The sequence below is a fragment of the Taeniopygia guttata genome, chromosome 35, assembly GCF_048771995.1.
Source record: "Taeniopygia guttata chromosome 35, bTaeGut7.mat, whole genome shotgun sequence".
Taxonomy (NCBI): domain Eukaryota; kingdom Metazoa; phylum Chordata; class Aves; order Passeriformes; family Estrildidae; genus Taeniopygia; species Taeniopygia guttata.
The window spans coordinates 811740-825576 of NC_133060.1; the positions used below are offsets into that span (position 1 = coordinate 811740).

General features: G+C 51.9%; 2 protein-coding genes across 2 annotated transcripts; one reads left to right on the forward strand and one right to left on the reverse strand.

The window, feature by feature from the left end:
- Window positions 1-514: 514 nt before the first annotated feature.
- Window positions 515-7218, forward strand: SH3BP5L (SH3 binding domain protein 5 like). Its single transcript, XM_041712746.2, has 7 exons — window positions 515-658; window positions 1428-1630; window positions 2094-2156; window positions 2538-2666; window positions 3370-3531; window positions 4373-4546; window positions 5107-7218. The coding sequence occupies exons 2-7, from the start codon at window positions 1544-1546 to the stop codon at window positions 5956-5958; spliced, it is 1467 nt and encodes a 488-aa protein (XP_041568680.2). The 5' UTR covers window positions 515-658; window positions 1428-1543; the 3' UTR covers window positions 5959-7218.
- A 540-nt stretch (window positions 7219-7758) lies between these two features.
- On the reverse strand, window positions 7759-13474 carry LOC121468710 (uncharacterized). The gene is made up of 4 exons (XM_041712726.2): window positions 13335-13474; window positions 12354-12481; window positions 11987-12061; window positions 7759-11554 (listed from the first exon to the last, which is right to left on the reverse strand). Exons 2-4 carry the CDS (start codon window positions 12385-12387, stop codon window positions 9489-9491), a joined length of 2175 nt encoding a protein of 724 aa, XP_041568660.2. The 5' UTR covers window positions 12388-12481; window positions 13335-13474; the 3' UTR covers window positions 7759-9488.
- Window positions 13475-13837: the final 363 nt, after the last annotated feature.

Sequence of the window (13837 nt, forward strand, 5' to 3'; positions counted from 1 at the left end):
TCACCCTGCGAGCCACTCCCGCTGCTGTTCCTCGCTGCGTTTCAAACCTAACCGGGACCAAACCGAACGCGACGGCTTCGGCAGCACCGATTTAACTCCCGGGACTTATTTGAGCTCCCGCAAACCGGGCGAGAGGCGGGGAAACGGAGGGCGGAGCGAGCCGCCATGTTGTACGGCGGGAGGAAGATGGCGGCTCTTCCTCTTCCGTCATGGGAGTGGCGCAGGAACCGGGGGTGAACCCAAGTTTTAAATGAGCGGGGGGGGATTTGGCGATGCCTGGGGGTTTCAGTTAGGTCTAGGGGCTCACGAGGCCTTCTCCCCTCTGATTTTGAGTGCTTCCGTCCAACCGTTCCTTGGCATCGCCGCCATCTTGAAGGGCGGTGTAGCCGGTCAACAAGATGACGGCACCCTGCCATCACCCCCGGTGTTCTTTAAAAGAATTTTTTACCGCAAATCGCCGCCAAACTGGGCGAGACAGATCCGCCATCGTCGTTTAACCCCCGACACCGATTTAAACCTAAGGGGAAGCGGGAGAACGGCGGAAATGCTGGGTTTTAAAATGCAGGAAGGGCGCCGCCATGCTGTACGGAAGGAGAAGGCTGCGGGGAACTTCCGGTTCCGGTGGGGGAGCGGCCCCACGGCGGTGGCGGAGCGGGGGGTAAACACAGGCCGGGGGGGGATGGGGGCGGGATTTGGGGGAAATTTGGGAAATTTTGGCCAATTCTGAGGGATATTTGGGAATTTCGGCAGTCGGGGATCGGGGAGATTAAAGGGGTGGGTGGGGGGTCGTGGCCGTGCAGGGGCTTGGAGGGGAATTTTGAGGGACTTGATGGGAATTTGGTGGGAATTTGGGGGATTTCTGGGGGAATTTGTGGGATTTTGGGATTATTTGTGGGATTTGGGGAAACCTTGAGGGGATTTGGGGTCTTTGAGTGGATTTTGGAGATTTTTGAATGGGAATTTTGTGGATTTCTGAGGAAATTTTGAGGAATTTGAGGGAATTTTGGGGGAATTTAAGGGAATTTTGGGGTCACTGGTGGGATTTCGGGATGAATTTGGGGGAATTTTGTGAAAATTTTGGGGTCATGGGTGAGATTTTGAGGGAATTTGGGAATATTTGGGTGGAATTTTTGGGAATTTGGGTGGGAATTCAGCAATTTTGGGGGAATTTTCAGGGATTTGAGTGAATTTTGGTGGTTATTTGGGAATTGAGTGATTTGTGGTGGAATTTTGGGGGAATTTGAGTGAATTGTGGTCGGTTTTTTTTTTTTTTAATTTGGGCAAATTTATGCGAATTTTCTGGGAATTCCAGAACATTCCCAAATTTGGAGTCACCAAACTCACCCCAAACCCCAAAATTTCACCAAAAAATCCCCAAATTTTAACATTTTCCTTTTTTTTTTTTTTTTTTTTTTTTTTTTTTGCAGCTCCCCCTGTCCCAGTCTCCCAAAACTCCTTAAAAATTCCCCCAAAAATTCCCAAAACAATGGATTGACCCCCTCCCCCCCTTGGATGGCCCCCTGGAATTTCGGGGGATCCCAAAATGGGGGATTCGGAAAATCCCGGGAATCCCCCCGAGGAGGAGGAGGAGGAGGAGGAGGAGGAGGAAGAGCTGGACCCCCGGATCCAGGTGGGAATTTGGGGCAAAATCCCACATTTTTGGGGGGGTTTGGGTTGGAATTTTGGGGCTTTGGTAGGAAAATCACAGAAAATCTGGGATTTTGGGGGGTTGGGATCCAAATCCAAGGATTTTGGGGTCCAAATTTGGGGCTTTTTGGGCAATTTTGGGGCTTTTTGAGGGAGGTTTTAGGATTTGGGGGGACTTTTGAGGGAAAGTCCCGGAATTCTGGGACCTGGGGGAAATTTTGGGGAATTTTAGGGTGAGTCTTGAGAATTTTAGGGGAATCCCCAAAAATTTGGGATTCTGGGGCAGATTTTTGAGTATTTTTTGCCGTTTTTCCCATATTTTTGGGGTTTTGTCCCAGACTTCGGTGGTTCTTTCTCCGGTTTTTGGGATCTCCCAAATTTTGGAAGTTTTTGGGGTCTTTTTTTTCCCAATTTTTGGGGTTTTTATCCTAAATTTCTGGGTGCAGGAGGAGCTGGAGCACCTGAACGAGGCCAACGCTGAAATCAACCGGGGGGAGCTGGAGCTGGATGTGAGCAACTGGGAGAACTGGGATGGACTGGGAGGGACTGGGAGGGACTGGGAGGGACTGGGAGGGAACTGGGAGGGACTGGGAGGGAACTGGGATGGACTGGGATGGACTGGGATGGACTGGGAGGGACTGGGATGGACTGGATGGACTGGGAGGGACTGGGATGGACTGGGAGGGACTGGGAGGGACTGGGATGGACTGGGAGGGACTGGGAGGGACTGGGAGGGACTGGGAGAGGGATTTGGGGAAAAAGATGGGGAAAATGGGTATTTTTTCCAAACCAATCCTAAACTGGTTTCCCAGTCCCAAACCAGTCCGGACCGGTCCCAAACTGGTTTCCCAGTCCCAAACCGGTTCCGACCGGTCCCAAACTGGTTCCAGGCCGCCCGGTGCCGCTATCGCCGCATCCTGTCGGACTCGGCGCGCCGGTTGAACTCCCAGGGCTCCCAGCTGGGCGCCTGCATCGACCGGGCCCGGCCCTACTACGAGGCCCGCAGGAGAGCCAAGGAGGTGCGGCTTTGGGGGGAAATCCGGGGAAAACGATAAAAATTTAAAAAATGGGGAAAACTGGGGAAAAAATGGCAGGAGAAATGGGAATTCTGGTCCCAAATTCCACCCCATGCGTCCCAAAGCTTTTCCACCCATCCTGAACTTTCTCTAGCCAATTCCAATCCCATTCCCACCTTCTCCAAACCTTGTTCCACCTTCTCCAATCCCCTTCCCACCTTCTCCAATCCCCATCCCACCTTCTCCAATCCCCATCCCACCTTCTCCAGTCCCCATCCCACCTTCTCCAATCCCCATCCCACCTTCTCCAGTCCCCATCCCACCTTCTCCAATCCCCATCCCACCTTCTCCAGTCCCCATCCCACCTTCTCCAATCCCCATCCCACCTTCTCCAGTCCCCATCCCACCTTCTCCAATCCCTGTCCCACCTTCTCCAGTCCCCATCCCACCTTCTCCAATCCCCATCCAACTTCTCCAGTCCCCATCCCACCTTCTCCAATCCCCTTCCAACCTTCTCCAATCCCCATCCCACCTTCTCCAATCCCCATCCCACCTTCTCCAAACCCCATCCCACCTTCTCCAAACCCTGTCCCAACTTCTCCAATCCCCATCCCACCCACCAAACTCCCCCAAGGCCGCGCGGCGCCGTTTCCGGCAGTCCCGGAGTTGCCGGAATCGCCGGAATCGCGGCCGTCGGCTCTTGCAGGCGCAGCAGGAGACGCAGCGGGCGGCGCTGCGCTACGAGCGGGCGGTGGGCATGCACAACGCCGCGCGCGAGATGGTCTTCGTGGCCGAGCAGGGGATGGGCACCGGCAAGAACCGCCTGGACCCCACCTGGCAGGAGATGCTCAACCACGCCACCAGGAAGGTGGGACGCCTGGGAATGGATTCTGGGGGCCTCAGAGAGGTTTGGGATGGTGGGAAGGGGTTGGAAAAGGTTTGGGAAAAGTGGGATGGGGTCTGGAGAAGGTGGGAGAAGGTTTGGGATTGGTGGGATGGGGATTGAAGAAGGTGGGATGGGGTCTGGAGAAGGTGGGATGGGGTTTGGAGAAGGTGGGATGGGGTTTGGAGAAGGTGGGATGGTGTTTGGAGAAGGTGGGAATGGGATTGGAGAAGGTGGGAGAAGGTTTGGGATTGGTGGGATGGGGATTGGAGAAGGTGGGATGGGGTCTGGAGAAGGTGGGATGGGGATTGGAGAAGGTGGGATGGGGTCTGGAGAAGGTGGGATGGGGATTGGAGAAGGTGGGAGAAGGTTTGGGATTGGTGGGATGGGAATTGGAGAAGGTGGGATGGGGTTGGAGAAGGTCTGGAATGGATTGCTGAAGGTGGGATGGGGTTTGGGATGGTTGAAGAAGTCCTTGGATGAGTTAAAGAAAATTTGGGAATTTTTGGGGCTCTTTTTTTCATTTTTCCCATTTTTTTGGGGCTATTTCGTCATTACTGACCCCTTCTTTTGGGAATTCCCCATTTTTCACTTTTTTTGTTGGGATTTCCTCCATTCCCAAACATTTTCCAGGGATTTCCCTCATTCCCAACAAATCATCCAGGATTTCCTCCCTTCCCAAATCCAAAGCCCAAATCCCGACCTATTTTTGGGTCGTTTCTCGCCCTTTTTTCACTCTTTTTCCCGCCGTTTTTCGCCGTTTCTGGCCGGATTTCCGCGGGGATTTTTGGGAATTTTGGGAATTTTGGGAATCCGGGCCCGGCAGGTGAACGAGGCGGAGCAGGAGCGGCTGTGGAGCGAGCGGGAGCACCGGCGCGCCACGCGGCTGTGCCAGGAGGCCGAGGCCGAGGTACAGCGGCTGCAGAAGTCGCTGCGGCGCGACATCGCCCGCAGCCGGCCCTACTTCGAGCTGAAGGCCCAGTTCAACCTGCGCCTCGAGGTACTGGGCAAACTGGGAGCGCTGGGAGGGCCTGGGAGCACTGGGAACGGGATTAAAGAGCACTGGGTTTAACTGGGAGCACTGGGAACGGGATTAAAGAGCACTGGGAGGGACTGGGATAAACTGGGAGGGAACTGGGAGGGAACTGGGGCTACTGGGAGAGGGGCTGGGTTTAACTGGGAGCACTGGGAATGGGATTAAAGAGCACTGGGAGGGACTGGGGGGGGAACTGGGAGCACTGGGATGGACTGGGAATGGTATTAAAGAGGACTGGGTGGGAACTGGGATAAACTGGGAGGGAACTGGGGATACTGGGAGAGGGGCTGGGTTTAACTGGGAGCACTGGGAATGGGATTAAAGACCACTGGGAGGGACTGGGAGTCCCAGTTTGGCCGGATACTGGGAGCACTGGGAAGTCCTGGGAATTTTTGGGGCTCAGACTAATTTTTCCCCGATTTTCCCCGAACTTTGACCGATTCTGGCGGGAATTTCCGCGTTTCCCGGCGGGGTTTTCGGTGCCTCGGGAATTCCCGGCCGTTCCCACCTGCCCCCTTTTCCAGGAGCACAAATCCCGGGTGAATTCCCTGGAATCCGCCGTCTCCCAGGCCAAGCTGCGCTACGCCGTGGCCCTGCGGAACCTGGAGCAGATCAGCGAGGAGATCCACGCCCGGAGACTCCAGAGGATCCTCCGGAAAAAAAAACACCGGGAGAACCCCGTGGGAGCCGAGGGCGGCCACCAGAACCCCGAGATCCACGGGATTCCCGGAGAAACCCCCGGAATTCCCGGCGAAATCCCCAAAAGTCCCATGGAAATCCCCCGGATTCCCGGCGAAACCCCTGGAATTCCCACAGAAATCCTGGCTGGAACGGGCAGAATTCCTGGGGAAAATAGTCCCAGGGAAGCCTCATCTGGAATGGGAAGAATCCCTGGAATTCCGAGTGAAAATCTTGGAATTCCAATGGGAATTCCCAGGGAAAATCCCAGAGATCCCAGTGAAATCCCGGCCAGAACAAGCAGAATTCCCGGAATTCCGAGTGAAATTCCCGGAGTTCCTGAGGAAACCCCGGCCAGGACGAGCAGAATTCCTGGAATTCTGGGTGAAAATCTCAGAATTTTGAGTGAAATTCCCGGAATTCCTGATGGAATCCCGGCCGGAACATGTGGAATTCCTGGAATTCCAGGGGAAATTCCCGGAATTCCGCGGGAAGCATCGACATCCGGGGATTCGCTGTCCCTGCTGAGCCTGCAGAGCATCGCCTCCGACCTGCAGAAATTCGACTCCGTGGAACACCTGGCGGGAATTCCGGGAATTTCGGGAATTCCGGACGCGCTGAGCCTGCACAGCGAGGAGCTGGGGGAGGGCCGGGAGCGGCGCCGGAATTTCCGGCACCACCGGAGCGTCAGCCTCTGAGAGCCGGCGGGAAATCCGGGAATTCCCAGGGGAAATCCCGAGAAGTCCCCAAAAATCCCAAGGGAGTTCCACAAAAATCCCGTGAAATCCAAAAAATCCCAAGGAAATCCACAAAAATTCCAAGGAAATCCCGGGAATTCCAAAAAAATCCCAGGAAATCCCCATAAAGTTCCAAGGAAATCCCAGGAAATCTGGAATAATTCCAGGAAATCCCGCCAAATCCCAAAGAAATCCCACAAAATCCTGGGAAATCCTAAGGAAATCCCACCAAATTCTGGAAAGTCCCATGAAAATCCCACAGAATTCCAAGGAAATAAAAAAAATCCCATGGAAATCCCACACAATCCTGAAAAGTCCCAAGAGAATCCAAATCCCAAAGAAATTCCACAAAGTCCTGGGATTCCAAGGAAACCCCACAAAGTCCCGAGAAGTCCCACAAAATTCCAAGGAAATCCTGGAAAAACCCAGGAAATCCCAAAATGTCACAAGAAATCCCAAAAATTCCCACGGAATCCTCAGGAAATCCTGAAAAATCCCCAAAAATTCATGAAAACGCCCCAAAATCCTGGAAATCCCCCTCAAAATTCCAAGGAAATCCTGAAAAATTCCAGGAAATTAAAAAAAAAAAAAAAGTTCTGGACTCTGGAATTACCAAAAAATTCCAATGGAATTCCTGGAGAGGATTTTGGGGATAAATCCAGGAAATTGGGTGTTAACCCCAGGAATGTGGGTTTTTTTGGGAATAAATCTCTGGAATTTCAGGGATAAATCCTCGGAATTTTGGGGATTTGGAGTTAAATCCTTGGAATTTTAGATTTTTTGGGAATAAATCCCTGGAGTTTGAGATTTTTTTTTTGAATCCCTGGAATTTGGGATTTTTTGGGAGTCCCAGCCCCCAAAATTCCCCATTTCCCCCCAGAATTCCCTAATTTCTTTTGGGTTAATTCCCCTTTTCCCACCCCAAAACCAAGAGAGGAACCCAATTGCACTAAGGGGTGGGGTGTCAGGAATTTTTGGGAATTCCGGGAATTTTGGGAATTCTGGAATTTTTTGGGAGGGGTTGTGATGAGAATCCTCCAGTTCGAGGCAACCCCGGGAATTCCCATGGATTTCACATCCCAAAAATCCCAAAAAATCCCCAAAATCCTCCTCCTCCCCCGGCCCTGCTGGAATTCCAGGAAATTTCAGGAATTTGGGATTTCGGGGCGGGGGGAAGTCCCGGGAAATTGTTGATACCAATAAAATTCCTTCTTCTTGTAATTCCTGCTTTTTTTATCTCGACATTCCCAAGGTTTTTCTCGCTTCATCCATGGATTTTTTGGGGGATTATTCCCCTTTTTGGGGGAATTTTTTTTGTGTTTTTCTCTTTATTTTCGGGGATTTTCCTGTTTCTTTGGGGATTATTTTTATCCCAATTTTTTGCTCCCAGGAAAACTCCCCCCAAAAAATGGGAAAATCTAAAAAAAAAGGGAAAATTTTCCACTAAAGGTGGGAAAACCTAAAAAAAACTGGAAAAATTCATCCAAAAAATGGGAAAACTCCCCCCAAAGATGAAAATACCCATCCAAAAACTCACCCCGAAAAAGGGAATATCCACCCAAGAAATTAAAATATCCACCCAAAACTGGTAATAGGCACCTAAAAATGGGAGTATGCATCCAAAAAATGGGAAAAACTCACAAAAAATGGTGAAAGCCCCCCAAAATTTTGGAATATTCCCAGAAATTGGGAAACCCCCTCAAGCCTTGGGAATTTCCCCAGTCCCGGCTCCACGGACAAAGAAAATTCCAGGCAGGAAAATTTGGGAATTCCTCATTTATTTCTACTCCAGGAAAAGGCTCTGGGAGAAAATTCCCGATTTTTCCTGGAAAAACAAAAATTCGGCTTCGTTGCCACCTTGGAAATTTGGGAATTTCCCGAGATTTTGGGAGGATTCTGACATTTTTCCCAAATTTTTCAATGTTTAACCCCCTTTTCCTTTTCTTTCCATTTTTCCATAATTTTCCCATTCTTTTTCCATCATTTTCCATCATTTTTCCTTTATTTTTCCATATTTTCCCATCCTTTTCCCAAATTTTCCCATTTTCTCAGTATTTTTCCATTTTCCCACATTTTTCACATTTTTCCTTTATTTTTCAATAATTTTTCCATTATTTTCCACATTTTGCCACATTTTTCCATATTTTCCCACATTTTTCCATTATTTTCCCATAATTTTCCATTATTTTTCCACATTTTTCCTCTTTTTTCATATTTTCTCCCATTTTCCCTTTATTTCCCATTATTTTCCCATATTTTCCCATTTTCCCTTTATTTTTCCATTATCTTTCCCACACTTTTTCCACACTTTCCAGCATTTTCCCACATTTTTCCCATTTTTTCTTTTATTTTTCCATTATTTTCCCACATTTTTCCCATAATTTTCCCACGTTTCCCCATTATTTTTCCATATTTTCCCAAAATTTTCCATCATTTCCCCATTTTTCCCCATTTTCCCACCAAACCAACAAATCCCTCCTAAAAAATCTCCGGAATTTTTCTCCATTTTCCACAGAAATCTTTGCAATTCCTGATTTTCCCTCCTTTTCAGGCATAAAAAAATTCCATTTCCATTCTGAATTCCATTTTTTTCCGGGAACATTTTCCCATTTTTTCCCCTTTCTTAGGATTTCTTCTTTTCCTAAAATCCATTTTCAAATTTTCCTCATTTTTCCCTCCCTCATTCCTTTTTCTCCCACCCCATCCCAGAAAAGAAAAAAAAAAAAAAAATTCACCATGAACACGAATGGAAAATTCAGGAACAGATAAAATGTTCCCCCAAAAATTTCTAAAATATTCCCCAAAAAAATGTTAAAAATTCTCAAAAAGTTCCCCAAAAAAATCTAAAAAAATTTTTAAAAAATCTAAAAAGATCCCTAAAAAAATCAAAAACTTCCCAAAAAGTTTTTTTTTTAAATTCCCAAAAAAAATTATTTTTAATTCCCAAAAAAATCCCAAAAAATTCCCAAAAACTCCCCCGGAATTCCGGGAAAACGACGGCGCTGATGTCGGATTTTGGGATCAATGAATCACAGTTGGGCACTGGGAGCACTGGGAGGACTGGGAATGATGGGAATTTCCCCTCCCATCATTAATTAGCCAATTAATCATCCCCTAATTAGTTTGAGGTCGTTAATTTGCCATGAAAATTCAATGGCACCAACCCAAGGTTGGGTCTTGGGATTGGCCAACCCATTGGGCACTGGGAGCACCGGGAATGCCGGGAACCGACCGGAGCCGTGCGAGGATGGGAATTCCCCATTCCCACATGGAATTAATCAATTAAATCACCTCTAATTAATTAGGGATCGTTAATTGGGCACCGAATTGAACGGGAATAAACGGAGACCAAACCCAACGTTGGGTCTCGGGTTGGCCAAGCCCCGTTGGGCACCGGGAGCACCGGGAACGCCGGGAACCGACGGAACCGCGCCGACAGCCCGCCTGCCCCTTAATGACCCAACCGGGCCCGGCCCTCGTTAACCACCGCGCTAATTACCCACCGGGAACCCCGGGAACGCGCGGCCCGGCAGCGCCAACGCCCAGGGCAGCTCCAGCGCCGTCGGCACGGCCGAGGAGCCCGGGAACGCCGGGAAGGCCAAACCGGGCGCCGCCGGCGCCGCCGGCACCAAGGAGGAGGAGGAGGAGGAGGAGGAAGAGGAGGAGGAGAAGGAGGAGGAAGAGGAGGCCGAGGCGGCGGCGCCGGCCTTGCCGTGGGTGCGCTGGTGCCGGTTGAGGTGCGAGCTGCGGCTGAAGCACTTGCCGCACTCGCGGCACTTGTAGGGCTTCTCGCCGGTGTGGACGCGCCGGTGGATGGTGAGCTCGGAGCGCTGGATGAAGCTCTTGCCGCACTCGGCGCACTGGAAGGGTTTCTCGCCCAGGTGGATGCGCCGGTGCTTGATGAGGTTGGAGGAGACGCTGAAGCGCTTGCCGCACTCGCGGCACGCGTACGGCTTCTCGCCGGTGTGCATCCGGCGGTGCTTGGTCAGGTCGGATTTCTGGATGAAGCCTTTGCCGCACTCGGGACACTTGTAGGGTTTCTCGCCGAGGTGCGTGCGCCGGTGCTTGACCAGGTTGGAGCGCACGCCGAAGCTCTTGCCGCACTCGGGGCATCCGTAGGGTTTCTCGCCCGTGTGCATCCGCCGGTGTTTGGCCAACGCCGAGTTTTGGGCGAAGCTCTTCCCGCACTCCGGGCACGCGTGCGGCTTCTCGCCGGTCTGCGTGCCTTGATCCTTCAAATTCCCGGTGCTCGACGCCGGACCCGACGCCGAACCCGACCCCAGACCTGACCCCAGACCCGACGCCAAACCCGACGCCAAACCCGGCCCTGGATTTCTCCCGCACTCGCCGCATTTCTCCTCCCACGCCGCCCCCGCGCCGCAGTCGCCGCACAGCTCCCCCGAAGCGCGGCAGCGCTTTTGGAGGCTCTTCCCGCCTTTTTTCCCGCCTTTTTTCCCGCATTCCCGGCACGGCTCCCGGTGGATTTTCCGGTGCCGCTCCAGGTGGGAGCTCTGGGAGAAGCTCTTGCCGCAGCTGCCGCAGCGGAACGGTTTCTCCCCCATGTGGATGCGCCGGTGCCGATCCAGGTGGGAGCTCCAGGAGAAGCTTTTCCCGCATTCCCGGCACTCGTAGGGTTTGCCGGGAGCGTGGCCGCGCCGGTGCTGTGCCAACGCCGCCGCCAGGCCGAACCCCTTCCCGCATTCCGCGCATTTGTGGGGTTTCTCCGCCGGCTCCCGCCGGTTTTTGGCCACTTTGGGGCTTTTCAGCGTTTTAGGCGCCCCGCGCTCCGGCGGTTCCGGCGATGCCGACCCGCACTCGGCGCAGCGGCCGGCGGGCCGGGCCGCGGCGTGGGTTCGGCGGTGCCGGTCCAGGTGGGAGCTCCAGGAGAAGCTCTTGCCGCACTCGGGGCACTCGTAGGGTTTCTCCCCGGTGTGGATCCTGCGGTGCCGCTCCAGGTGCGAGTTCCAGTTGAAGCCTTTGCCGCAGTCGCCGCATTTGTAGGGTTTCTCCTCCAGGTGAAGCTTCTGGTGCTTCACCAAACCCGAGCTGGCCGGGAAGCTCTTCCCGCAGACGCCGCAGCGGCACGGCGCGGCACCGGCGTGGACGCGCTGGTGCTGGATGAAGGCCGAGCCGACGCTGAAGGATTTCCCGCAGTCCGGGCACTTGTAGGGATTCTCCCCGGCGTGCCGGCGCTGGTGGGTGACCAAGCTGGAGCCCAGCCGGAAACTCTTCCCGCATTCCGGGCACTTGTGGGGCCGTTCCGTCCCACGCGGGCGTTTCGGCAACGCCAACGATTTGCCGCAGTCGTGGCACCGGAGGTTTCGCGGCGGGAATTTCTTGAAGCCGCGGGCACCGGATTTTCCTTGACGTTTTCCTGGTGCTTTTCGGGACTGGGGCTCCGGGTTTGGCGCCTCGGTGGCGCCGGGTTTGGCGCTGGCGGGGCTCGGTGGGGATTTGGGGTTCGGTGCCGGCGGTGTTCCCGGGGTTTCGGGTTTTTCCAGGGGGTCCGGCGGCGGCTCTTCCTCCTCGTTTTCACTCAGCGAGGCCGGGGCAGCATCTGGAGGAGGAAAAGGGGGATCCGGGGGGGGTCTTGTGGGTTTTGGGGGGGTTTGGGGTCTTGGAGGAGTTTTTGGGAATCTTGGAGGGGTTTGGGGTCTTGGAGGGGTTTGGGGTCTTGAAGTATTTTGGGGATTTTGGGGGGATTTGGGGTTTTGGGGGGGTTTGGGGTCTTGGAGGAGTTTTTGGGAATCTTGGAGGGGTTTGGGGTCTTGGGGAACCTTGGGGATCTTGATGGGATTTGGGGATTTTTGGGGGATTTTTGAGGGTTTTTGGGAGGTTTTTGGGATCTTGGGGGGCCAACTGGAACATCCAAACCCTCCCTTGGTTGGGTTGGCCAACTGGAAGAGCCCAAACCCACTTTGGGTTGCGTTGGCCAACTGGAAGACCCAACCCCCCCTTGGCCAAGCCCCGTTGGCCACCGTTGACTCACCGGCGCCCAGGCCGCGTCTCCGGTGCGATTCGGCGAAGGCGGTGATCCGCGGCCAACTGATGGCGATTTCCTCGGCTGCCGGGGGAAAAAACGGGAATTTGGAGAATTTGGGGAATTTCCAGAGTTCGTTTTCCCAGACCGGCTCCATTTTGGGGTGAAATCCACAAATTTCAGGCAAATTCTGCCAAAAATTTTTGGGGGAACGACCGGACATGACTCGGACACCGAAATCCTGGAAAATCCCACCAGAATTGGGGCTTTAATTCTGGGTTTTTGAATTAAACCCAAATAATTTCAATTTTTGGGTTGAAAATGAAGGAAATCGATCCCGGATGAAGGAGAAATCCAAGGAAATTTGGGGTCTTACCCAAGGAAATGACGCTCTCGTAGCTCTCCTGCATCTCCACCCGGAATTCTGAGTTTATCCCAAATTTTTTGGGGAAAAAAAATCCCAAATCCCTGGAATTCCAACAGCTCCGGCTCCGATGTTGGGATCTTGGGGGAGAAAAAAATCTTTAAATTTGGGGTTTTCACATGTCTGGGAAATTTTTTGGGGGGGGATTTTTTTTAGGGAATTTTAAAAGGAATTTTTAGGGAATTCTTAGGGAATTTTGGGGAGTTGGGTCTGGGAGAACTGAGGAATTTTAAGGAAGGCCCCCCCACCCCCCCCAAATTCCCACCTTAATTCCCACCCTAATCCAGGTTTTTCAAATTTTGGGAAGGGTTTAGAGAAAGATTTGGGGTTTCCATGGAAAATAAAAATGCAGGGAATGAAGGGATTAAAAAAAGGGATATTTTTTTAATATGGGGGGGGTGATGGAATTTAAGGAGATTTAAAAATTAAAAAGGGGGGGGAACAAGGTGGAAATGGGGGAAGAAACGGGGAAAGAGGGGGGAAAGGGAAAAAAAATGGGGGGAAAAAAACCGGGAAAAAGAGGGGGAATAAAAACAAGGAAAAAGGGAAAAATAGCGGAAGAAAACCCCTGAAAATCACGGCCAAAAAAAAGGAAAATACGGGTTAAAAACGGAAAAAAAAATCAGAAAAATGGAGGAGGATCTCGGCCGGGATGCGAGGAGAGAGAAAAAACACAAAAAACCGGGAATTTTGGAGCAGAAAAAGCGGATCCGGAGTGGGGGAGGCGGTGAAAAAACCCGAGAATTGCAAGGGTTAAAATCCAAAGGGGGATTTCAGGGGATGAAATCCCCGTTTTTTAAATATTTTAATTTTTTTTTTTTTAATTATTCCCATCACGGGGCGCGGTCGGGTGAGGATATTCTTATTTAATTTTTTTTTTTCCCCCGAGTTAAAATATCGCGGATTTTGGGGATTTAAAAAAAAAAAAATTACCTGGATGCCGGAGGAAAAGCTGGAAGAGCGAAGTTGGGGGGGAAAAAAATAAAATAAAGGTTGGAATTTTGGAGTGGGGGGTTGGGAAAAAAATGGGGGGAAAAAATAAAAAAATAATTAAAATAAAAAGGCGGGGGGGAGGGGCGGGTGTTGCACGTCGGCTCCAGATCCCAGAACACACAGGAAGGGGTTGGAGCAAAAAAAAAAGGGAAAAAAAAAAAAAAAGGGCAAAAATCCGGGATATCGGGAAAAAAAAGGGGGGGCAGGAAAAAGCAAAGGTGGGGGGCGGCCGCCAGAGGGAGAAAATCGGGGGAAAAGGGGAAAAATGGGGGGAAAAGGGGAAAAAATTGTGGAAAAAAAGAGGGGAATGAAAACGGGAGCGGGTTTGGAGTAGGGGGGATTTTTTCGCTTTTTTTGGGGATTTTTTTTTTTTGGGGGGTGGGGGAGGGGAGGGGGAGAGGCCGCGGCTTTGTCCCGGTGGGGTGGGGGGAGGGGCGGGTGGG